Source organism: Felis catus, chromosome B1, assembly GCF_018350175.1.
Source record: "Felis catus isolate Fca126 chromosome B1, F.catus_Fca126_mat1.0, whole genome shotgun sequence".
NCBI lineage: Eukaryota > Metazoa > Chordata > Mammalia > Carnivora > Felidae > Felis > Felis catus.
In genome coordinates, this window is record NC_058371.1 from 145,826,566 (window position 1) to 145,854,253 (window position 27,688).

A 27,688-nucleotide genomic window follows, 5' to 3' on the forward strand; every position below is an offset into this window, starting at 1 on the left:
AGGAAGCTGATAAGTCTGGTTGCAAGTCCTGTAGATTGAAACAAACTCTACAGAGAAGACATAACCCACATTCCAGTAGGATGAATGTCTTCAAAGTCCTCTAGCCCCAATTGGGTCCTCTTGCCCCTTTAGATTTAATTACATTTAGTCCCATGTTGATCCCACCTACAGAGAGCAACCAGAATTACCACTGCTGCCCTCCCCAGTTTTCTAAAGCTCCAGGAGGCTTACACTTGAGTCCCCCTGGGGACTACTGCTTGCATTTATCCTTGACATCTCTGGTTCATATCTTCTGGTGCTGCTATATTCTCTTTACCTGTGCTTTCTCTTTTCTGCTGTACATTTGCCTCTTCCCAACCCTGAACCCCATGTTGCATGTCCCCCAATCACTTTTTCAAAGAGCCCCCAACACAAGTTTGTATCAAAGAACTTGAAATCGAACATGAAAAGGCCTTTTCAGCTCTATCAATACCGCCTGATTCCTCGTTGAGCCCTGACTAACCTCCTCCTTTCTTGTTCTCTCTTCAGTCCTCATTTCTTATCTTTTCTTATCTTGTTCTGTCTCCTACACTCCCCTTCCTATTACTGTTTTCAGGCAGAGCATATCATCTCTCCCTTTGCTTAATTTGAGCCTGTCTAAATTATGCTTTGGAGTGAAGAGGCCAGCTTTCACATTTGCCCCCCCTCCCTCCCCAAGAAGCTATCAAAGTATTTTCCTTCATTCCTTTATCAAAGAGATTTTGCCTCTGGTTTTTAGAGGGGATTTTTTCCCTTCCTCCTACACAAAGAACAAAGTGAGAGGGGTCAGAATCAGAAAAGGCAGGCAATCTGCCTGTCAAACTTGAAAGGACGGCAGTGTCATGAGGTCAGTCAGCAAGGTGAAGGAAGACATCAGTATGCGTCAAGCACAGATAGAGTGAAGTCAGTTAAGGGTCAATTGGAAATACATTTCGTAGAAACCTATGTTCCATTAACAGAATTTCTCCTTATATGGGTCGGCTGTTTCTGGTAGGTTCAGCACAGGTCCTTAAAACAGCTGAACTGGACCACATACTCAAATAGATGATACTACTTGAGGAAAACAATCATACTTTGTGAGCATCTCCAAAAAGTCCTATACAATAACTTGTATAGAAAAAAACGTTTTCTAAATACTTTTTGTGCAATGACATACACTTTCTCTGATGAGGAAATACTTCTGACCCCTCTTTTCCTGCCTGAGATAGCAATGATGGGTTATGAGACATAACAAAGGGAGTCTTTAGCCTTACACCCTCATCAGTGTCATTACTGGATACTCTCTTTCCTTTGCAAGGTTGTGAGATGGCTTATTTTCATAGGAAATTTAGAAAATATCCCCTACATGATCCAGAGATTTCATATAATTCTTATGGACTGAACGTTTGTGCCCTCTCAAAATTCATGTGTTGAAGTCCTACACCCCAATGTGATGATATTTGGAGACAGGTCTTTGGGAAATAATTAAGTTTAGACAAGTTTATGAGGGTAGGACATTCATCATGGGAATAGTGTCCTCATGAGAAAAGACACAAGAGAGCTTTGTTCTCTTTTTTTTTTCTCTCTCTCCCTGCCATGTGAAGACATTGCAAGAAGGTAGCCATCTGCAAGCCAGTAGGTGAGCATTCACCTGAAACTGAACCTTGGACTTCCCAGCCTCCAGAACAATGGGAAAATAAATTTCTATTTAAGCCACCCAAGTTAAGTTTTATATGGTATTTTGTATGTCAGCTAAGGTGGACTAAGACACACACACACACACACACACACACAAATCCCTGTAAATATACATTCTTCTGGAAAATACATGGAATACGGGGAGCCTGGGTGGCTTGGTCGGTTAAGTGTCCTACTTTGGCTCAGGTCATAATCTCGTGGTTTGTGAGTTCGAGCCCTGCGTCGGGCTCTGGGTTGACAGCTCAGAGCCTGGAGCCTGCTTCAGATTCTGTGTCTCCCTTTCTCTCTGCCCCTCCCCTGCTTGTACTCTGTCTCTCTCTGTCTCTCAGAAATGAATGAATGTAAAAAAAATTTTTTTAATACATGGAATAAAAAAACTAGAATTATTATCTATTATTCTTAAGCAAATCACACTACTTCTCAGAACATAGACTTTATATTTCTAAACAAGTCTTTATTTAGGGAAATGCTTCCTGCTTTTGGTGTTCCTAAAAAAGTATAAGAGCTACGTGTTTCTAGTATTGTGTGGGAGATAAGAAGTTTGTAGTGGATTGAACTGTGGCCCCACAATTTCTGTCACAAGAAAAGTAATAAAATGGGCCAGAGCATATCTCTATTCCCATCCTCAATACTTCACAATCATTCTTGCCTTGAATCAGCTTTGTTTCAAACAATAAATCTGTGGTCCACCCCATCACAAACTTAGAAAGGCTAGCTCTCTTATGCAAGACTGTTCTGAATATAGAAGAGCCATTCTTTCATCACTGAAAGAAAGCAATGGATCAAATATCTGGATTTTTTGTGGTGGTCTGCATTTTTTTTCTTATTGCAATTAAAAAAAAATCAAGGGATCGTCTTTCCAATAATGCAGTCTTCTTAATTTTGGCACATACTCTGCTTGATAGCCACTGGAGCTAACTCTGCACTCTGCTCTCTCATAGCCTCTGCTCTTGTGCCCAAGTGGCAAGCCCAAAGTCATAGGCTAACCGAGTCTGAAATTTAGAGTGTTCTGCCTTGTTGAGGTCTCCTTCTATCACTGGAAGTGTTCTTGACTCCTAATACTCAGCTGTGTGGCTTTTCACATCACCAACCAATTATCTGACTCGAGTAAGAGCCTTCACCTATTCAGACAGGATGGACCTCCTGTCTCCGTCACTTACTACACCCTCCCCCCTCCCCGTGTTACTGCCTCTTAGTTTCCAGTGACACTGTCTTTAATTCAGTTCTTCCCTGGAGGTTAAGACCAGCTCTGTAAGAAACCAGCCCTTAGGGTGCAGATATCAATGGATAAGCAAATAAATGAAGAAATATGCAACAGACAGAACTGAGTAAGACCTAAGTGGAGACAAAAAGTAAATTTGGAAAAATGATCTGTTCTTTGGCATGCAGTATTTTTCAGCTGTTGTCCTGGTAACTGTTTATAGTCTAGTGCTAAAGAAATTACACAGTTTCACATGAATTAAGTGGACAAAATGTTGTTAATCTATATGTCAACCATCATATGTAACATTTTATAAACAAAAATTTTTCATTAGGCAAAAAAGATTCTACCTTTCCCAAAAGATATATCGCAAAATGCTAACACACTTTCTTTGGTGTCATACAAGTATTCACGTACTTATTTGTCAGTTATGCACATAAGAGATAATTTGGGTAATTTTAGATCAATTGAGCTGATGCAAAAGTGACACCATCAAATGGAACTATGGCTAATCAGCTTTAAATATTCAGTTCTTGAGGTATCTTAATTTGGGGTAATTTCCTTTATTTGACATTTTTATTTTTTTTTTAATTTTTTTTTCAACGTTTATTTATTTTTGGGACAGAGAGAGACAGAGCATGAACAGGGGAGGGGCAGAGAGAGAGGGAGACACAGAATCGGAAACAGGCTCCAGGCTCTGAGCCATCAGCCCAGAGCCCGACGCGGGGCTCGAACTCACGGACCGTGAGATCGTGACCTGGCTGAAGTCGGAGGCTAAACCGACTGCGCCACCCAGGCGCCCCTATTTGACATTTTTAAATAAAATGTATCATTATTATTATTATCTTAAAGCACAAATTTGCATGATTCAAATTTGCATAAAATTCACTTTACTATATTTACTATTTCTGAAGTTCAAGAAATTATTATAAGCAAGGATTCTGTGATTTATACTTGAGAATATTTATAGCCCATAGCATAAATCAGTTTATTCCTCTAATTTTTATTGAATCTGCATTATGCAGCAGGTTATGTTAAATGCCAAGAGATATACATAGACTTCTTTTTTTTTAATTTTCTTTAACATTTATTGATTTTTGAGAGACAGAGAGAGATAGAGCATGAGCAGGGGAGGGGGATAGAGAGAGAGAGGGAGACACAGAATCCAAAGCAGTCTCCAGGCTCTGAACTGTTTGTTACCACAGAGCCCGATGCGGGGCTCAAACTCAGGAACTGCGAGACCATGACCTGAGCCGAAGTTGGACGCTCAACCGACTGAGCCACCCAGGTGCCCCGAGATATACAGACTTCTAATTGATGCCCTGTCTGGTAAGAAACACTATCTAGTTGGAGACAGAGATATATAAATGAACTGATACCATTAAATGGGCCTGCTCTCAAGAGTCAGAACCATGTGTATTCAAATTCCAGGCCTAAGATTCAGATTTTACGTTTCAAATGGATATAAAATCTAGTATAATTATAATAAAATGTGAATGCTGTAATAATTTAAGTACAAAGAGTGAAGGGGCATCAGGAAAAGAAGTGAGCCACTTAATGCAGGGAAGTTTCCTCAAAGAAGGTGACCTTTGAGTTGAATTAAACAGATAAAGAAGACAGAGAAAGACATCCCAGGTAGAAGGAAAAAGCATGCATAAAAAAGCATGGTGTGTTAAGGAATAATATGAAGTTCAAACTGATTAGAATCTTGAAGGGAGTGGTGAGTTAGTAGCTCAGCTGGTTAAGCATCTGACTCTTGATCTCGGCTCAGGTCATGATCTCACGGTTCATGGGATTGAGCTCCACATAGGGCTCGGCCTGATAGTATAGAACCTGCTCAGGATTCTCTCTCTTCCTCTCTCTCTCTCTCTGCCCCTCCTCTGTTCTCTCTAAATAAATAATTGAACTTAAAAAAAAAGAATCTTGGAGGGAAAGTGAAAAAGATATACGAAAGATAATCACTTTATAAAGTGACTGAAGAGGAGCAAAGAAAGATTTAGGTGAAAAGGATGGGTAGAAATTGTGTGATTCAAGGTGTAATGTCCATATATGCCACACATCTCGTATAACGCAGTGGTCATTACACTGTCAGCCACCCTTTGGAAATCGAATTCCTAAAATGTTGACAATATTGATTAAAAAAAAGAATTACTGGGCCCATGTTGTTCAACTCCAGGTGAATCCCTTCATATTTTATTCCATATTAATGATGTCCTCTGGGTTTATGCAATACCAGCATGGGCCCATGTGAAGTATACTCATTTATCACTTAAGATTTAGAGTAATGAATAGAGAAGCGATACTTACATACTTGTTTATTGTCTAGTCAGTGCACATGAAGTTTCTTCCTAATGTGCAGACAGCCTATCTTCCTGTTCAGATCCAGGTATCATCTCTTTGTTGGTACTATCTTCTTTATTGTCAAATGCATCTCATTCTTGGCTAATTTTATATCTGCCATATCAAGAGTAAGGTAGCCATGTTGTTATTATTCACAATGTGATGGCTCCTTGGAGCCTATTTGTATTGAAACAAATAAATCTTCTTGCCTCTGTACTTCTCAATTGTCATTTACTTAATGTGATATTGGTTACATCATTATTTGTGGTGATGCATCATTCATCATGTCACTGTGAATTCTGGCTTCCAATGATTCTCTTGAATGTTACTGTGCTTCATTGATGACAATCACAAGTGCAAGTCTCTGGTCATCTTAAAATCAATCATTATGACTTTCTTAACACAAACATAGATCAGCACATCTTCCACCCATATTTTCTACGGAACTCTTATTATATCATAATCACTGCATTTCTAGAATGTGATCTCTTTCAATGTTAACTGTGTTTTGGTTTCAACACACAGCCACCAACAGGGACGATAGGTGAGGGTTCTGTGGTGAAGAAAGGAAAGTGATTCCATTTCTGCAAGGGATATTTGGCAGGGTGTAAAACCAACCCTGGGGAGCATGACATAACCAAATTGACAGAGACAAGAGAGGACATCAAGTGGAAGGGCTCAGTAGCATTGCAGAGCAATTGTCTCCAGAGCACTTGGAATAGATAGACATGTCCATGTCTGAAGACGACATGACTTGATGTGGAGTGTTTGAAGGGATTGGAGTGACCATCCTGGGTGTCCATGGAAGGGAATACGTAAAGGACACCTGTCACCACCCACCATCTTTGTGTACTGCAGACAGAGACTGCCCTGTTGGAACACAAACAAACAAAAAAAAACTACTGGGTGGGCCCACACATGTAGCTCAAGCCAAAAGTCAGTCAACCTCCCAACCCTAAATTCGTCTTGTGTCCAGTGTGAGTGAGTCACCCAAAACTCACCAGTCACAACCTCACTGAAGAGGGTAGGAGAAAAATGGAACTGACTAAATAACTTTGAAAAATAAGGTATTGACTGGAAATTATAAGTTGTATATACACCGTACTCTAGTTGGTAAATTTGTTTCATATGGAGATACAGGCCAATAAATTTGAAACTCCTTCATACGTATCCTGGGGTTGAGCAAATAAGTAAACACAAGGTAGATAATGGGAGCCAAGTTTCTCCCTATCAAAGAGGGAAGTAACAAATATGAGGAAGAGAAAGACTTGAGTGAACTTTGCGGTTCTGGAGTAGTCAGAGACATCAGTACGAACTCATATGTATATAGATAGGTGATAAATGATGATAGATAGATAGATAGATAGATAACAGATGATACAGAAATAATTACAGGTATGTGTGTATACATGCGTTAGTATACACACCTACATTTCTTAGCTCTGTTCCCTGAAAGAGTCTAGAAGCAGTGATACCTCACTAACAGCAATTGCAACCAGTACTCAGATCATTGTCTAAATACCATTATCTGTGAAATAGAACCAAGGCTCCTTGAAGAAATGGCTGTTTTCCAGGTCTGGGGGAAGGGAAAATAATAAGATGGGCCTGGAGTGTCTCAAAGTGCCAGAAAGTAGTGTTCAAAAAACAAAGTACGGTGGCATATCAAAGGGACCCAGAAGCCAACTGAAAGAACTCACAAAGGCCAAAGCTGAAACAATTTGAGTAACAAAGTAAATAATGTAACATTGAATTATAACCCAAAGTACAAGGCAAATATACATGAATTCATATATAAAGTGAATGAATAAATTAATAGAGTGAAGTGACAAATCTTTCTTACAGAAGAATTCTAAATAATACCTGTCAATACTCGCACTTCCAGGAGCTTCATCCTCTCCCTCCCTCATTTTAAGTGTAGGCTAGATTCAGTGACTGGCTTCCAAAAAGACAGTATGTAAAGGGAAAAATAACTTTACAACGGAGTAATCTGGCAAACGCTACCTCAAACAAGTGCTTGATCTTAACATTCCTGGTAATAAATCATACAGATATCATGTGTTCCCTGATACGGTATGAAGAGCACTTCACACACACGCACACACACACGCACGTGCACACACATGCACACACAAACACACACACACACACATACATCACTGTGTCTGCACCATTCTGGTGGCCCAATCAGGTACACTGTGCAGCAAAGAGCACACTGCAACAACTGTCCAGCCTGAATGATGTGCTTTCCAGGCTGCCTTCTCAGAAACAGAGCCATCCTTGGGCTCCTAGACCACGCAGGCTCAAATGTCTGAATTCCCTGGGGGAATCTGACCCCTTGGGAAGCAGGGAAGCCAGACTCTGGGAGTTCCATGTTTCATAGGATCTTTCTCCGAAAGTCTGAAGTCCTCCTTCAGTGTCAAGGTGGCAATGCCATCCAGACAGGGCCCCCAGACTTTATCCCATGTGGGTTCAGTTCTATGAAAACATCTTATTCAAAATTTCTAGATCTGCCTCCTGGGCCTTTGATGGGCCAGTGCCTACCATCTCCACTTCTCCCCTTCTGGGCTCTCTCCCAACTTTGTGATGATTACTTCCAGTGTGGAAAAGCATTTGATACAGTCAGTGATGAGGCTAAAGTAAGTGGTGGGTGAGAATGGGTAGGGATAGGGAGGTGGGGGACTGTGGAATGAAACATTCCAGAAATGGAAGGATCCGTTTTTAACTTGGTACTAAAATCTTTTGTAAGCTTCATACTTATAATGAAACTATAAAGTAACATTATTATGGACACAATAAGCAAGTTGTGGATGGCATGTACATATGAAACCAATTCTATAAAAATTCCTAAAGCACAATAAAACTAATAAGGCTATAAATGACTTTAGGTATGTAAATTCATTTTAAAAAGTATATAAATTCATAGATAATTTCTGGTATCCGTGGTTGCCTCTGGGAACAGGGATAAGGGGTTAGGTATCGAGTATAACATCTCAATTTTTACAATAACATTTTACTTTCCAATTCTTGCACTCCCTTACTCCTATATATCTGGCTCACTCTCTCTTGTACTTTTGTCCAGATCTTCTGTCCCCTCCCCCAACAGTGCTTCTCCAAACTTCTTAAACTTCTTACACTTCGTGTATTGTCATCGTAAACTGGCTTAAATTTCTATCTAGCCTGTTTTTTTTTTCAGTTCAATTAGCCATCCTTATAATTACTTCTAACCTCTTTGTCCCTCACATTTCTTAGTCCTCGGAGTACTGAAAAGCCATGTTCTCATGGCTTTGCCCATACTAGTTTTCATTTTTTCATTCAGAATGATCATAATGTTAAAATATTGCTTTGAATGTTTATAATCCATGACTCAAGAGAATATTCATGTTTCTTTTCATCAATTAGCCCCCAAAGAACAAGACTAAAGTGCGAAAAGAGAGGCCAGTGGAACTTGTACAGAACCTACAAAAATTTTCAAGATGGCGATTCATCTGTGAAACATAACAGCCTCGGACAATTATGTTAGATTATTTTCATTTTTTATTAATTACAGCACAGAGAAAAAGGGAAAAATGTTTAAAGAAATGTGTGTTTTCTAGACAGGGTGTTGGTTTTGCACCAACAGAAAAGAAAAACAGATGAATAAGCTCTAGATCTTCATTTCTCTTATTCTCGGGGCAGGCTGAAAAAACAAAAAGACAGATATAAATACTGTTAGTAAAATGGCATGTGTTTGACAAACCTATTCAAGTGAGTAGTAAATTGCTTAGATTGCCTTCCTGCAATTTCTACCAATGAAAGCCCTTCAGCCTGTCCTGGACTCTTGATTCTTCTGTTGGGCTGGTGGAGAGGACACACCGATAAGTGTTGTAAAGTCCTCACTTCATCACTGATGTCATAAGCTCCTCAGGCTTCAAGGTCCCGGGTTTCATCATCCCTCCTCAGGGTCACTTACTTAACTCCTGCTTGTTACCTACGTTAATAACCAACAAAACAAGTGCCTTCTCAAAGTAATACCTTTCAGAAGAAATTCTTGCCATTTAGCAATAAAACAAATCACATTTTGAAAAGGTCAAATTTACAGAGATACAAAGTTACTTCCTCATCCGAACGCACAATATGTAGGTATTATCAAGTGGGCAGAGAGTAAGTGACAACCAAGTAGAGGTGGTAGACCTTACAGTCAGTTTGGAAAATATGAAAATAAATTCATGTTAGAAAATAGTTGGACAATTTGTTTTAAAAAAAAGGGAGTTGAGGGGTGCCGGGGTGGCTCAGTTGGTTGAGCATCCAACTCTTGATCCCACTCATGATCCCAGGGTGGTGGGACCAAGCCCTCTGTAAGACTCCGTGATGAGTGTGGAGCTTGCTTAAGGCTCTCTCTCTCTCTCTCTCTCTCTCTCTCTCTCTCTCTCTCTCCCTCTGCCCCTCCTCTGCTTACTCTCTCGGTCTAAAATAAAATGAAATAAATAAATAAATAAATAAATAAATAAATAAATAAATAATTTACAAATTAAAAAAGAGAGTTGATTTTATTTTTTAATTTCCCCCCAAATATTACAACCCAAATCACTGAAACATGTTTATGTTTAAACATTTAAATTTTGAAGTGCACCTTAGTAGCAAATTAATCACTATAAAGTGCAAGTTCACGTACAGTAGATCTATCATATTCTCCAATGAAATTAATTTGTTACTGGGCTATTAGGTTGCACCATGTGAAATCATTACTATGCAATTGGTTTTTATCTTTAAAAAATGCATTTGCATATGGTCCAGCCTAACACCTAAGTACCCCACTGCTGAGCCATCATTTGGTTTAGTGATTCTGTCTACTATGTCATAATAGGTCAGAACAGGACAGTGGTTAATTCTCAAGCTTTGGTTTGGATTTTGAATTGTGGCTCCACCTCTCACTAGCTGGGTGGTCCTTGGGTAAATTATGGAAACTATGCTGTGATCTGTGCCTTCATTTTCTCATCTGTGAAATAGGAAAAATAATGGCACTCAATTCAGACAACTATTGTGAGAATTAAATAAATTAATATATATAAAGGTCTTAGAACAGTGATTGGCACTGGCCTATATGGCTCTTGGTAAATAGCAATCTTTGCTATTTTAAAAATAACTATTATAATTACTTTTTAAAAAAAAATAATGCAAAGTATAGTTACCTGAGATGTTGTGATTGTGTTGTTTTAGGCTAAGGCAGCTTGAGCTGCAGCAACAAGCTTTGGACCCTAAATAAAGAAAAATGACAGATTTGGGGAAAATATTAGCATCACTATTAGGATAAAAAAATTAACATTTATACAGCCATTTGTGATTACAAACTAATTTTACATGCATCACATTCTTTAATTCCAGTTTAGTACTAGAATATCTACAAGGAAGCTTACTGACATCCACTGTTCCCAAAGGAATAAAAACATTACTGTCAAGTCATAGAGGGAAACAGTAAATATAAACTTCCCCCATTAACCTGTAAAATCAAACTCAGATTCAACCAAGTTACAAACCAGCATTTTTCAAGAACATGTTTAAATAAATTAGTGTTCTGGCTTCATGCTATCTCTACCAAAGACTTGAGCCTCACAAATATTTATCTATATTCATAAATATCACAACTTTGGAAACAGAACAAATACTGTAAACATTTCCCAATATGCTCCAGTGAGGCAGGAGATAAAACAAAAACAAGAGCTATTTAAGTAATTTTGTTGGGTAATTGTATGTGGAATAAGATTCTGATCCTAAATGTACAGAGTATCCCTAAGATAGATGAAGCCCTAAGCCCTCGCCTGGTCGAACATAACAACAAAGGAAATCAGCCATATGAAAATGAAGAAAGTCCAGCACCTCCTCAGCAAAGCAGGCCTCCTTGTCTTCAGCTGCGCAGCACTTGTCTACAAAGCTTCCAAAATCCCCCATGACAGTTTTCAGTTGTTCCTCTGTTGCCTTGGGCTTGTGTTTCAACAGCTCAACAAGTGCACTGCATTTGAATGAAAACAAAACAAGAACGATAAAAATCAGAAAAAAGTTTACTCACATAAAGAAAAATGGAGATGGAAGGAGAGTGGGAGATGTAGGCTTCCACTTATGGAATGGATAAGTCACAGGAATAAAAGATGACAGCTTAGGGAATACAGTCATTGGTATTGTAACAGTGTTGTGTGGTGACAGAGGGGAGCTAGACCTGTGGTGAGGACAGCAGAATGTATAGTCTTGTAAAATCACTATGTTGTTCACCTGAAACTAATGTAACATTGCATGTCAACTACACTTCAATTTAAAAAAAAGGAAAAAGAAAAATGGAGATAGTAAAGATAGCTGTATTATTGTTTATAAGTCTTGGAGTGAGGCAATTCTGAGCTTGAGGCCCAGGCTTACCACAATAAGCTTTAATATTCTCATTTGCATAATGAGAATAAAATCTTCCTTCCTAGGGTTGGTGGAAGGATCAAATGAGATAATCAGTGTAAATTGTTCAGCACATCTAGTGTCAATAAATCTCAATAAATCAATAGATCTCTTTACCGTAAATGTCTAGAAAGGATAGGTCATTGCATTTTTACATTCTTCACATTTTAGAAGTTATACAATATTGAATTGAATTTTATAGTGATTTAAGAGCTAAAACTGATCCTTAAAAGTTTAATTGTCTTGTTGGACTTCATCTAAAAAGTTTCTAAGAATCTTTATATTTGGTCTGTGAAATTTACTCCATTCAGTTAATATTGGGAAGGCCATCAGTAATAAAACTAATCAAACTTCTGGGAGGTGATGGTTCTCTTTCACTGACATCTGCAGAGATAATAGTACTAGAGAGAGAGTCACATGGGTATGATAAGTTTTGCAATATTACTCATAAATCTATGACTATGATTAGAACCTCGAGAGATGATAGCAACTTTATGGTGCTAAATGTCATGCACTTTTAACTCCTGTGACATCAATAGGGCATCAAGCCTCAGAACTCATTTTTCTATATGGTTTCCACCCAAGTTCCATTCTCAAAAGTTATATCTTGGGGATTTGCCTTGTCTGTTGGCTGCCATAGAACAAACTTAAAATAGCCATTCATGCCTAGAAATAAATTCACCAATTCTTTCTACTAACTAACTTGCTCTTTGCACAAATGTATCAGTTAACTGTTCATCTTTTTCTACTGGACTCATCTTAAAACATTATTCCACTGCAGCTTGTATGCACAAGATTATTCTGAATGATTTATAGGCAAGATTGTAATATAGAGGTTTTTTGCTAGGAAAACAAAAAGCTATCCATTTTATTCTTGACACTTTAATCAGCTTACTAAGGCCAATACTTAATTAAATACTCTTTTCTAAGGAATATAATCACTGCTTCAGAAAAAGTTACTCATTTCAATTTACAATTCTCACTCTCAAAATGATAAATGCTTACAGCAATGAAACACTACTCACGATTGTTTCTTGATTTGTTTCTCAGCCTCAGGAAGTGTGCATAAATCTGCATGGAAGGTGAATGTTTCAGCACTAAATTCTTTGGGAACATATGTTTCATCGACTTGCAGAGCAGAAAAGCATGGTCGTCTGTTCACCAAGGACTCTGTGCAGCATTTGGTAACTCTCTCGCTCACAGGGGTCTTCTCATGCAACACACACAACCGGTTCAGGACCACGGACAGCTAAAGAACAGGTGGAAGAGCAAAAATTGAAAAAGCATAATAAAAGTTTTCCATGAACCTCTACTTTCCAATGGACAAAAAAAACATGTTATATATTAACTAGCAAGACTGAATCCAAGGTTGATTTGAGGTAGCGATTTGCTTATCTTTAAGAACTACAAGTAATAAGAGACTTTTTAAAGTATTTTCTCCTTTAAATATGTCTACATTTTAAGAATTATTCACTTGAGAAAATAACGATTAAAATAATTTGATGTGAGTCCTGAGATATGTGTTGGAGTGGGAAGGAAACAGTCTTATACTTTAAAAAAAGACCCCAAAGATTAAGAAAGATTTTTAAATGCCAGGGGAAACATTGAAAACTCATGGATTTTTTTCCAAAACAATTTATCATTTTGGGGATCTTATACAAATTCTCACTGTGATGGCCTGGGTAATATAAGTGGCCAAGTCCTGGCGGCCACTACCACACACATACACACATGTGCATGCAAGCACATGTAGTCCAGCCTGCTTCTGAAAGTTAGCTTTGTCAATATCTAACGGCAAAAATTCATCATGCTTAACTTATTGTACTTAAAAGACTCACATAGTCTTCAGCACAGGACAGTCTTTCTGCTTCAGGATGCGTACAACACTTGCTGCCCACTTTTCCTAGGCTTCTTGAGACCTCCACGAGAGTTGGAGTTGACACTTGAGGTACTTTCTTGGTGTAACGAACTAAGAGCCTGTAACAAAATAATCCATGTGTTTTCAGCCAGGCAAGAAACTGTCTTTCTCAAACACAGCAGGTCAAACAAAGAACACTTAGCCAAAATCAACAAAATGACTTTCTGTTCATAAAATTATCTCCATATCCAGGTCAGTGGAATAGCATGGGGGAGGACCTTGTCCTGAGTAACTAGGTAAGCCTATCTTTGATTCCACCTGTGCTGCATACTCTTAAGAAAGTGACTGACCTTATTAGAATTCGGTGACACTAGTATATTTATTAATTGCTTCTTTCTTTCAATAAAACCCACTGACAGCTTGATATATATCAGCCTTGTGCTAAATCTGAAAGATATGTATAAATTTTCTCATCTATAAAATGGGAGAAACTATACCTGACTCAATAAGGATGGTACAAGTATTAAATTAAAATTTTTAAAAAGCATGCAATCAACCTGGCATGATATCTAGCACATAGTAATCATTTACTCAGAATTCCAATCACCACTGAAAGTCATATATGACTATAATCTACTAAAAGGAAGAGACTATACCTGGTTCATTGTTGTTGTTATCCCTAATACCCATAGTTAGAAGAGTGCTAACATAAATATCTGCTGAATGATGTGTCTCTTCTTGTCTTTACCTCCATAGATAAGGCTCTAGTAGATCAGGACATTTGTCCATCGGCTTATATATTACTTCTCGAGCTACTATCATTCAAAGCCTACCATTTCCTCCTTTGTAAAGCATCACTGTATTTTGTTTGCCCATAAGCTATTTTTTAACCTTCAAGGGGCATCCTCAGCTCCTATATTCCAAGATGTGGTATTTTCCTTTCCAATCTCAAGAGACCAATTTTTTAAACCACACTCAAACATAGGATTCTCCATCCCATTAACCATTTTCTGTCTCCTCCTCCAGTTTTTCTTGATGGAGAGAGATGAGAAATATATACTGTATTTTCATGATTAAAATCTCTATGATAAATGGTATCTATATTAAGTTTTAATAAATTACAAATTGATCAAGAAAATAATCAGCCGATAAACAAAAATACATACGCATTTTGGAAGCCATATTCTCCAAGTTTTTCAAAAAGTTCACAGTTTGTTTTGACTAAATTGTGAGGCTCTTCCACAAGAGGTTTAAATTCATCAAACTGAAAGAGAACAGAATTGTGTTGACAGAATTCTACCTTAGGACCATACGAAGGTTGCTTTTCATCCTTCTAGGCAGAAAGAGATCCTTCCACCCTTTGCCCAAAGTCATTAATTAGATCTTTGATGCCAAATCTATTACAATATGTCCAAACTATTTATTTTATTTGGTGAGACTGTATAGTAAAAGGGATTAAGAAACTCAGGCTCTGGTGTGCTACTGCTGGTTTTTGAGCCAGGCCACTTGACCCATTTTCTAACTGTGTAACTTTACTTTCCATACCCAAGGTTCAGAACCCTTACCTCTACAATAGGGATGAAAAAAAGAAAAGAAAAGAAAAGAAAAATAAGAGAAAAAAAGAAAAATAAATAAACAAAATGGGGATGAAGATGGTATTCACCTCAGAGAATTGTTCTATAAACCACCTGAGTTAATACAATTAAAACAGTACCTGGAAGATAATAAAAGCTCAATAAATGATGGCTATGACTTTATGTATCATTATCATTAAACCATATCTCTAGTTGGATTCTGAGCTCCCTGAGATAAGAGATTTTACCTTGGTCAAGGACTCCAGTATGGTACCTGGCATAGAGTAAGTTCTTGGTAGAGCAAAGAATGACTTTTCTTTGATTCTGAAGTTTGGAAACCACTGTATATGCCAGGAGTGCTAACTATCTTAAACATGTTACAATCTGTTGGGGATGGCTAAATATGGCAAAAATCCTCCAGAACAGGTTTTCTCTCCTTACATAAATTCTTGTAAGACAATTCCTAAACTTTTTCCAAAAATTTTGAAAATATTCTGGATGACTAGATCTCACAGTCTTCCTTAAGATGCCAATTCTTTTTTTAAGGAATATAAAACTGTTTATTAACCACTGTTTACCAGCATTTACAATAAAGTAAACAATGTACAGCTGGATAACATTCTAAGACTCTACTTCTTGATATTTGATCAATCTTGGAATCTGGTTAACTATATATCTAAGTCCCTTAATTGAAATTAATATTTATCTTATTTTGTTCCCAGGAACACAAAAAAGAAAAAAGCGTGGTCAAGATTTTTTGAAATTAGAGGTTGCACCCTTTATATCTTTCCCTTCTAGGCTATTCTAAGTCTTATTAGCCATCTATTTTTCCTATAATGTTTAAGAGCACAGAATTAAAGCCATGTCAAGAAAAGATATAAGTTGCACTATTTAACAATTTACATTCTTGCATTATTTTTCTTTCTCATTATGAAGGCTCACCAGCCAGACAGCTCCATTTTTTTTTCCCTTGAGAAACCTACCACATGGGCATAGCAAGCAGGAGGATCATCAGTGGCACAGCACTTCTCTAGGGTGGCTTCATATTCCTTGGCAAGTCTCAGTAGCAATGAGACAGAGTATTCAGGGTGCCTTCTTGAGTATTCATACAAAAACCTAATTCAGATGAAAATAAAATAGATTTAATTGGACGAATGAGCAAGACAAATCACCTAACTAGCCTCAAGAGTAACTCATATCCCAAAGATTTGAGTTCGACTAGACCCCATGCAAGGAAGGTTAATGACTAAGAGTCTGGGGTTCAGAACTAAAGCTACCTGCATTCAAATCCTGGCTATGTCACCTATTTTACTATATCACCTTAAGCAACTTATTAAAATGATTACAGACTTGGCTGCCTTCTCTGTAGATTGCAGATAATAACAGCACCTATCTCACAAGGTGGGTTGCGAGAAATGCATGACATAATCAATGCAAAGCATACCCTGTCTGGCACATATTAAATATTTGATGAGTGACCCCTGTTTTTATTTTTTTTTATTTATTTTTTATTTTTTTTTCAAGGTTTATTTATTTTTGGGACAGAGAGAGATAGAGCATGAACGGGGGAGGGGCAGAGAGAGAGGGAGACACAGAATCGGAAACAGGCTCCAGGCTCCGAGCCATCAGCCCAGAGGCTGATGCGGGGCTCGAACTCCCGGACCGCGAGATGGTGACCTGGCTGAAGTCGGACGCTTAACCGACTGCGCCACCCAGGCGCCCCACCCCGTTTTTATTATGTATTTTTTTTTAATAATTTGGACTATATCTCAAAAAGGTTCTGATAGATAGAGATATATTCTTAATTTTTTCTTTTTCCCCACTGCATGAATAAAATCTTTAATCTTTATGTAAAATACATAGTGCACATTACACTGTTATAATCCAACAACAGAAATGCAAAGTCTAACACCCCACTTACTGACTATATGTAATCATTTATTTTGTCACAGAATTTCATGCTGCCCTGCCATGCTACTGTTATTTCTGGTCTGTTCAACCAAGTATAAAGCAGACTTTATGAACAACCAAATATAAAGCAGATTCCAACTTCTCTTTATATTTTTTTATATAGATAGATAAATGGTAGGTAGATAAATAGATACAGATATACAGAGATACAAAGATGTATTATGTATATTCACACATATATATTGTAGTAAGTTCAAGAAATACTCTTTGAATGAATAATATGTGTATAATTTATGTATATACAAATGTTCCTAGAGGTATTTCCAGAAATATCCCTGAGGAGAAAAGGAATGGAATGGGGGCAAGGATAGAAACTTTTACTACTTCCCTCCTCTTCCCTATTCTCTATTGATTGAGTTTTTACCATAACTATGTATTAGTTTATAATAACTTTTTAAAACTAATTAACTTTTGCAAAAAAAAAAACTTAAAAACTAGAAGAGGGAAGGATTAAGAAGTATTGTAGACAACACAGAAATTGTAGCAATGCCAAAGGAAAGCCTAGTATCTCTTCCTGAATCTTGAGACCATAGAAAAGCTATGGAGGGATTATTCTTTATCCACTTACGTGCCCAGGAACACATCCTTTGCCTCCTGATAGTTCTTGCAAACTTCCTTATCTTCAACAAAATCAACAGCTAACGGGGGCAGGTCAGCAGGCAACTCATCTCTTTCCACCTCGCTGATGCAATGGGATTTTTCCAACACAGGCTTACCACAGCATTCCTTCAGCTTAGTGGAGATTGAATCTTGATTTTCACATATATACTTGGCAAGGTCCGCCTGTAAGCAGGTTGATAAAAATTTTTCAATGTAAATTGACATGGCTACACTTTCTCCTCAGACCTTTATTATGTTGGCAAAACATCTTTATTGTATTCTAAGACCATACACATACCAACATGCCTTCCATGAACACTTTCAGTCTGCGCTCCCAAGACTAGAGACTCGGATAGAATTACTAAAATATTTCCACTTGATTACAAAAGACCGATCAGTGACAGGGGCCCATATTGGTTATCATTAATTTTATATTTCTCACTAAGGCATTTAAATTTTTAAATTAAAACTCAGTACTATTTTTCCAAATATTTCCCTCAAATTAAGTACAGGCATTTTGAAACCAGATAACTAAATAAAATGTGAGATATTTTTGAAAAACTAGTCAAGACCATAGTCACAGTTTCTATTTACACATGTAAAATATTTGCCTTAAATTTTCCAGAAAGTATCCTGAGAGATTAGGATTCTGGTATTTGGTCATATTTTCAAGTTTGGGGAAAAGAGATCTCATGCTAAATATTTGCATAGTTAACAAAGATGGTTAACTAAGAGAATATAGAGGGGCAAAAAATTACATAATTTCCAAAGATCTCTTTAGCAACTAGCCCTTCTCCAATTCCACCCACCTCCCAAAAAAGTTTTCTTTGAAATCTACCTTTCTACCAGCTGTCCTACTTCAGTGAAAGCCTTTGTTCTCAGAATATGACTGAAAGGGTTACAAATTAGTGAATGCGTTTATCAGATCATTTCATGAGTGAGGTGGCCAGGTTTAAATAAACGACAACAAAAAAGTACCATAAGGCAGGCAAAGAATTGAGCAGATTGTGCATAGAAAACAATTTCAACCCATTGTCAGCTTCACCAATAATACTAAGCAAATTCCTACTACCAACTGAACCACGTGTGTTACCAAAGAGTATACTTTACCCTGTCATCTGCACATTCAAGCAGGTCACCATGGCAGCATTCCTTGTGGATTTTGGCAAGATCTGTCACTAACTTGGAAATCTCTGCAAATTCAGCCTTGGGAAATTTCTGGCTCAGACGAGCTACTGACCTAAGAAGAAAATTTCCCATCCAAACATTAATAACATGCAATATTTTATGTGAAATCACTAGGAAAATACTACTTGAACCAAGAAAGTTCAGGACAAAACAGCATAAAGAAATAATTTGTAAAATTTGTTGGTTCCTTTTTTTTAATGCTAGTTCTGAACCACATGGTTATCTTAGGACAAAATGTTTCTTTAGGGCAGAATTAGCCATTTTAAGAGTGTGTGTGTTTGATAGAAGTCCAGCCATTCATAAAAACAAAAATCAAGAAGAGATTCTAAAAGAGGCAACATAAGGGACACCAGGCTGGCTCAGTCAGAAGAGTTTGTGACTCTTGATCTCAGTGTTGTAAATTCAAGTCCTGCTCTGGGTGTAGAGATTACTTAAAAATAAAATCTTTAAAAAAACAAAGTGAAATAAAATAGGCAACATGTGGAGAAGCATCAAGTTTGGAGCCCAGACCTGGTTTCTCAATCTGGCTTTATCACGTATTAGAAGTGGGACCCTAGGCAAGACTCAGCCTCTACCCAGTCACAACAGCATGCTAAATTGCAGGACTGATGTGAGGATTAAGTTAGTTGATCCATGCAAAAATATTTTACAAACCGGAACATGCCATGCAAACTCCTGTTATCTTTTTTTTAATCGAGCTCCCTGACTTCTAAAGGTGTCTGAGAAAAAAGAAATTCATAACTTCTACAAAATGAGGGAATTTTGATTAAGCATACTTTCACCAAGAAATTGATCCAACACGGTGTCTAAACTCTATGACATGTAAAAGGCGAATATCCGTATGCCTTCCCAAATCAAGTCAGAGTCTCCTAAATCTGTTCAAAGCTTCTTCTTCCCCCAGACCAATCACAGCCTGTTTAACTGTTTATCATTTCCCGTTGGGGTTGTTTTATTTACTGAGTTAGTTGATTTTGGTGGAGTGGATGGGAGACACGGCAGGCAAAGATAGCTCAAGTGATGGTATCTAGAGAGCTCACAGAATGTCTATTATTTTCATTCCTCTCCTGTTGCTGTTGATTCATTGTTGACTACCATGTGAGGGATAGGGGAGAGGGGATTTCTCTTGGCTTAGAAACTGAAGAATGTTCCTTCCACCAGCGAAGTAATATAAAAACAGAGGCCCAGACAAAAACAAGAGATTCACGACAGAGCTGAAGCTATAAGAAAATGAATACTAACCTCGATGGCTAAATTGAATTATCAGAACATAAAAGGACAAATATTTCCACATAATGGATGGGGAGGGTGGGTTGAATTAAGTAGAAGACACTGACTACTGCTCTGTAAAAATACTGGATCATTAGAAAGGGATCTTTAGTTTTTATAAATAAGTGGGAGATTAGATACCTTAAAGACAAAAAAAGATACCCTCTAAATTCTTTGACGACTTAGAAAAAATATGATAAAAAAAATTATGAGGAATTGTCACTGATGTTCTGATTTTCACTGCTGTTAATTTCTGCCTTTTAAACAACCGAAAAGATGCGTGTAAAAGCATCACGTAAGGTGCCACATAAATGTACATTTTTGTCATCTGAACCATAATCATCTACATCATTACAAAGATTCAAACTAAGTGTAAAATACCATGCTTTGAAAGCTCTTTCTCCGAATTTCTGGAGGCTGGCACACTTGAGTCTCTCTTTGGCGGATGAAGCCAGTACTTTTTCTCTCAAAGCATCAACCTGCAAAAAAGAAATGATTTGGGAAAAATTAGAAAAGGAAAATTCCATGCGAAACACCCCTTCATAAGTTCAGATGAGACTGTGCCACATGGAATTTTAAAGAGATCATTTACACCTAAATTCCCAAGTGCTTACTATTGGCAAACAATTATTTTGCTATGGAGGAGGAGGACAATCAGTCTGGTCAGAGCGTAAGCCTCTAGGTGGTTAAGAACCAGCATGGAGGCTTCGCCAGGGAAAAGGGACCTGAAGGGAAATGTGGAGGCACAGAGTACACTAATATCCCAGGGAATACAATTTTTCTGACTTCTTAATTTCACTTACAATTGATCTCAACCCCTCCTCCACCAACTCTCACAACATCAATAAGCTCCTTAGAGAATACAGTCCATAATAAATATTTATGGAATGGGTGAATAAACCCAGCCTTCTAGAGGCAGTTGAATTCTCTGCTTCGAATTCCCTACCCAGTAGAAAAAAGGCTCGTGAAAAGATTAACAAAACTGTGGCCCCTTGCTGTGCAGTTTTACAGATGAGTTTCTGTATGTCACTGTAGTGACCCACGCCATAAAAGACGCAGGATATTTAGACACATACACAGTGATACATTTAGACACATACCTTTGGTGTCAGGCAGGCAGCTTTATCTGCAGCTTCGCAGCATTCTGTAAAAACTCCTTTGTATTCTTCGGCATAGTAAAGGAGTTCTGGGGCATAAAAGTAAGGATGTCTTCTGGCAATTTCATATAAGTATCTACATGTTTAAAAAGAAAAACAGGCAGTCATGTTTCTGCAGCAAACAATATTACAGGAACAACTGTAATCAACAATCTCATCTAATTTACCAGTTAATCTCAATTTGCACACGATGACCTTGACTTTGTCATTCTGTAAGTCCGTGAAAAGGCTAAACTTATACATATAAATTATATATATATTTATATATGTATAAAGTTTTATATATATGTACACACATATACCCACACACACGTATAAAATGGTTAAATTTTGGTAATATAATGTTTTTGACTAAAACAAAATCAGCTCTGAGAATAAATACATATCTTCATAATATTTTAACAGACCTCAATCTCAGTTTTTTATACAGAGCATGTCCTGTTTTAATGAACTCCAAAAGATCTTTGATCACATTTTTTATCATGGAGAATTTTGTAGTATCAAATATAACTTCTTGGAAAATTATCATTAGAATGAAAGCTTCTAAGCCTTAATGCTGAAAATGTTTTTTATGGTAGCAATTGTTATCATAAGCCTTGATCTATTTCCTAATGTTTCATTTTGCAGCATAAAAATCTTATTACTTACTTGCCCAGGAACCTCTGTTCATTTTCGTGGAAGGCAGTGCACATGGCATCAGCCTCTGGGGTCACCAGCTGACCGAAGCCGGGATTGTCATCTTTGTGCTGCAGGAAGCATTCGTTTCTCTCAGGTTCTTTTTTCTCACAGCAATCAGCCATCTCACCATACTTGTCGCGAAGAGAGGCAACTGTACACAGTTTATCTCCAAAGAGTTCGTGCTAAATGGAAGAGAGCAGACTTCAAATCATGGGGAGGTACTTTGTTTTCTTTGCACCCAAAGAGCAGTCTAAAAAGTTTCATGTATCGGTAAACCTTGGTTAGGAAACCATGTAAATTTAACATCCACTTTTTTCCTCAGGTGTAGATAGTTTCCCAGGATTTGACCATCTATGTAATTTTTGCAGGAATTAGCCATCACATGATTACTGACAGTGAATAAAAAGGAAAGGCAACAAGACAATCAATGGCTTTAAGGAATGAACATTGCTCCTATTTCTATAGGCTACAAGCTGGAAGAGCTAATAAAAAAATCAAGGGAAAATAGTCTTCTAAGTAGTAGGTGAATTCACATGAGGAAAGAAAGTACTCAGAGAGTTTCTCATTTGATCTGCTCTTTTCTGAGGGTCCAGCTTTTAAGTAGATGCCATTCAAAAACTGAAGAGTAACACAATTTACTGTTTATTAATTATTATATGAAAATATAGATCTTTTTTATTCTAGAAACATTTGTCTCAAAACACATTCCATTAAATGTATTCTTTCTGTCCCCCTTAATTTTTATCATGAAAGTAACTGGAACTCCAGGGAAAATAAACTGCTGAAGACAGAATCAATTTGCAAAGCAAATATATTTCTAGAAGTCATATTTAGAGTCCTAAGATCATGTTAAAAATATTGAGTTAAAGTACCGATTCTCCCTGGAGGGGAAGATACATGGAAAGAAGGAAGTAAGAGAAGGGAAGCCTTCACTGATAAATAAAAACTGACCTTGCCCCCAGCAAGGTATATACAGACTGAATGGGGAAAGAAACAAACCTCTCCCTGTATTGAAGACCTACCTAGAAATACCACAAGTTCTAAGTTCTTCAAAATGAATAAATGCCCTGATTGTTTATTGTATGTAAAAATATGAATATCCCTAAAATGAGGACTATATACTTATACTATCATTTTACCCAAGTAACAAAATTGACACAGAAATCAGATGAGTGCCTTCTGAAGATAAAAAACATGCTCTCACTATTAGCCTCTATGATAGAAAGCACACTTCAGATTTTAAAAAGAGACTTTCACAAATAACGAATTTCCATTTAAATACACTATCACTGAAGAAGAAATAGAAATTGGCGATGAAAAAGAATGAAATCTTGCCATTTGCAACAACGTGGATGGAACTGGAGGGTATTATGCTAAGCAAAATAAGTCAGTCAGAGAAAGACAGGTATCATATGATTTCACTCATATGTGGAATTTGAGAAACTCAACAGATGAACATAGGGGAAGGGAAGGTAAAAGAAGATAAAAACAGAGAGGGAGGCAAACCGTAAGAGACTCTTAAATACAGAGAACAAAGTGAGGGTTGATGGAGGGGAGGGGAGTGGGGGGATGGGTTAAATTCGTGATGGACATTACCGAGGCCACTTTTCAGGATGAGCACTGGGTGTCATATGTAAGAGAGAAATCACTGGGCTCTACTCCTGAAGCCAAGACTACACTATATGTTAATTAGCTTGAATACAAATAATAAAGAAACAAACTATCACTATTGTGTGTGGTCTTAATAAAGAAATGTTTTTAAACCTCTGGCTGTAGCTAGAACACCTCTATTGTAGAAGAAACAAAAGCTAGCCTTGCTTTTGAGACTTGCTTACAAAGGAATAATTGAGGAAACTAAACTTGGATTTTTTTCCTTTGAAATTATCAGGATTACCAAAAAGAAGAAATGATAGTCAAAATCAGAATGTACTTACAAGTGACTTTTCACAGTTGGCTGCTGACTGGTCAGCCACACATCCTTTTGCGAACTCAGTTACTTCATTCACTAATTTTACATGATCTTCAAATGGACACTGCTGGAGATACTGAGAAAAGGCAACCAGTACCCTGAAACAAAGGACATAGAAACATGAAACACGGTGAAATTTTAATATAAAGTAGTTTGCTACGCTAAACAACAAATCGTGTATCTGTATATGTTCTGTATTATATACAACTTACTATTAGCCAGAAAGTCTATCCACATCAGCTATTATCTGAAGCCATATGTGGCTGTCTAAGCAAAGAAGACATGTATTTATGCCATGTTTAAATAGATGTGCATGCATGTCCGCAGATGCACAAACAGAGCAGGCAAGCAAACTGTATTCTAAATAAGTCTAATTATGAGGACTAGGGACATTACATAGGCCCTTTGTCTATTTAAAACACACACGCACACACACACACACACACACACACACACACACACACACATCTCTCATTTAATCAGACTGTAGCATGAAATTGACCTTTAAAAAATAAACTATTTTCCCACTTTTTATTAGATTAAATAATATTAAAATGGTCTCAAGAGCCACAGACCTATTTGCTAGGTAAAGGAATTTAGTAAGTGAGCAGCAAAAGAAACCATATACTAAAGTCTTTCCCACCATGCAGGTTATGTAAGCGTTCCAGAGGTACACTGTCCCATATAAGTGGCCAGTAGCCACATGTGACTGTATAGACTTAAATAAATTAAAATTAAATGCAACTTAAATTTTTGATCCTCAGTTGCACTTGCCACATTTAACATATTCAGTAGCCTCACGTGGCCAGTGGCTACCATATTGAACAGCACTGATATAAAATATTTCCGTCAATGCACAAAATTCTATTGGATAGTATTGTTCTAGAGCCTGGACTCTGATGATATGGGAATATAAGGTCTTTAGAATAATAACCAACTCTATTAGAAACTTTCAATTTGACTCTTCAATATCTTAACTTACAGGCCTCTGAAATGTTCTTCTCCCAAATCATTGAACCGATGAGCAATCTCACTCTGATCTGAAAAGGAGAAAAGAAAAAAAAAGGTTTACATTCTGAAGAAAACAACTTAGTTATAATGTTACTTTTTGTGTTTCTCTCCATGCGAATTAGTCATTTGCTCCAAAACCTTGGCCTTTGATCCCTACAGAAAATCTGAGGATGATGGTGAACTATGTGTTCTGAATTAAAATGGAAGAGTTCTTCTATCACCAAAGATACTATTTGAAAAATCATGAAAATTGTTAAATATTTATAGCTTTATATTCAAACTTGGATAAGATCTAATGCTCCTGCAGTGTCCATTAAAAGCTACTGAGAGGACAGTCTGAAATGAAAAATATAAATTCTATTTATAAGATTAACAACACAGGTTTTGGGTTTTGTTTCTGTTTTGGGGTTTTTCTCATATCTATATCTATCTATCTATCCATCTATATCTCAACGTGCAGTACCTAGGCCTTTGGGAATGTGGAGCTATGAATTCTAACATTAAACTATATTCTGTGAAGTTAAAGTCACTCTCGGCTCCTTCATGTGCAGAAGGAAATTACAGCTACTAAACAATTCTCACCATTTTTTTCACCTAGGACGTTAGAAATATATTAATAAGATAACTTCCTAAGGGATCACAAATATAAAATACCATCACAGTCTGGAAATACATGCTAACGGAAAACACTTCTTTAAAGATGCAGGGTTTTCTAAAACCATTCTGTTACTAGGAAAATAAAACAAAGGTTGAATAATAGGAAAATAGAATTCTTACGTGCTTCTCGACGAGTCACGCCCCTGGAATAAGCAGAGCTAAAGAGGAGGAGGAGGGAAATAAAGGTTACCCACTTCATTGTGCCAAAGGCTTGTGGGGTTGATAGAAGAGAAAAGGTAGGACGAACAGAGGGAAATTAGCACTAATATACTTCTTTAACCAATAATTGTAGATTATTAACCAGACTCATCTTGGTATTTCATTGGCCCCCAACTGATTACAAAATTCATATTATTCTTGCCAAAAAAAAAAATCGTTTGACTAAATCCATTGCGTATGTTTGCCATCTGGAACTGTTTTTTCCACAAGACCTTGTCAATTCATTAGTTATGTAAAACATCAAGTTTTACATAAGACTTTAAACGATTTGTCCCTATTATTCATTACCATGTTCTTTATTTGTGATTTACCATTTGAATATTTTAATTTTTAATATGTGCAAAATTCTAACCAGACCGATGACTTAAATTAGAAATTAAGACTTACTAAAAGAGCTAAGCTTTGAACTGTATCTATTACTAACTCCAGCTATGTTTTTATCATCAAGTAATGAAAAATTTGCGCGCGTGCGCGCGCGCACACACACACACACACACACACACACACACACACACACACAAGAGGGCTTCCATGTCATTCTCATTCTCCTGAAATGTTCTGTCTAAAAAAAAGTTGATGTTACCTCAGATGCAAGCTAAGAAAAAGCCACAGCCACAATAGCAACTAAAGTGGATGTCCAGGTCTACATTCTTATCCCAGCTCTGGTCCACAAATGATTCAGGTCCTGTGGCAGGATATTTAGATGCATTGTAGGCATATCTCATAGAATTTTCAGTTAAGGAGACATGGGGAAGAAAATGGGCACAGTGACAGTAATGACAATCTCTGCCATAAAAATATACACAGGGCAGGTTGAGCCTTGATTAAACCTCTAGAGGTTATAAGAATCCTAAACCTTCACCAGGGATCACATTCTTTCCATCCCTGCTTCACACTTTTTTCCTTTCTTCCTTTTAATAAAAAAAGTCACATGTTCTTCTTTAATGTTATTTTTATTTCAAAACAAATTTAACATTATGTCTGAAAACAAAGCAAACATGACTCTTCCCACCCAAGATTCTGATCTCTACCTGTGAAGGGCTGTTCTATCTCTGCCCTTTTGCTTTAAAGATAAAGAACCACAAATTTCAACCAGTAGGAAAATTGACTTTGTCTGACACTACAAAGCAATAATTAGTTTCAAGCCAGTTATTTCACTTAATTAAATAACGAAGTCGATCAAAACTGGCAGTCAAGTGTCGTATGGCACACGGAGGCATAGAGACTAACAAATACCCCAAGAGAAGCATTACCTTTTTTATTCAGTCACATGATGAAAGGAATACACTTCCTATGATCATATTTTATTTTATGTCATTTTCAGGTATTCTGTGAAGTTAAAGTCACTCTCGGCTCCTTCATGTGCAGAAAGAAATTACAGCTACTAAACAATTCTCACCATTTTTTTCACCTAGGACGTTAGAAATATATTAATAAGATAACTTCCTAAGGGATCACAAATATAAAATACCATCACAGTCTGGAAATAAATGCTAACGGAAAACACTTCTTTAAAGATGCAGGAGATAATAGGTAATAGATGATAGATACATAGATAGATGATAGATGGGTAGATACGGAGTTTTCTTAAGTAGCACCAGGGAGTGCTGAATAATGGAGCTATACTTATCTTTCACGCCACAGACAAAAAGAAATCAAAGAATATCTTCCTGTAGAATTATTCCCATTAGGATAGAAATGGAATAGAATAGACTAGAAAACCATTTTTAATTCCAAAAGCTTATATTAGAAAATTTAAAAAGAATACTATTTTATAACTTTCTAACTTTATAAATAGAAAAAAATAATTTTTTGAGTAAATTATATGTAATTTTTTTTGTCTTCCAAGAGAGTAAGCATCTTTTATTTGAATTCAGGGTGCAACCCTAG

At 37.0% G+C, this 27,688-nt stretch overlaps 1 protein-coding gene across 1 annotated transcript; it reads right to left on the bottom strand.

Annotated features, from left to right (window-relative positions):
* Positions 1-10,404: 10,404 nt before the first annotated feature.
* On the bottom strand, positions 10,405-25,788 carry ALB (albumin; the record flags this gene model as incomplete). The annotated part of the gene is given in 14 exon segments (NM_001009961.2): positions 10,405-10,470; positions 11,090-11,222; positions 12,676-12,899; positions 13,489-13,627; positions 14,675-14,772; positions 16,066-16,198; positions 17,622-17,836; positions 18,764-18,893; positions 20,489-20,586; positions 21,208-21,340; positions 21,913-22,124; positions 23,877-24,009; positions 24,894-24,951; positions 25,700-25,788. Coding segments are annotated over 14 exon segments (1,827 nt in total). The 5' UTR covers positions 25,779-25,788.
* Between the last annotated feature and the right edge of the window lie 1,900 nt (positions 25,789-27,688).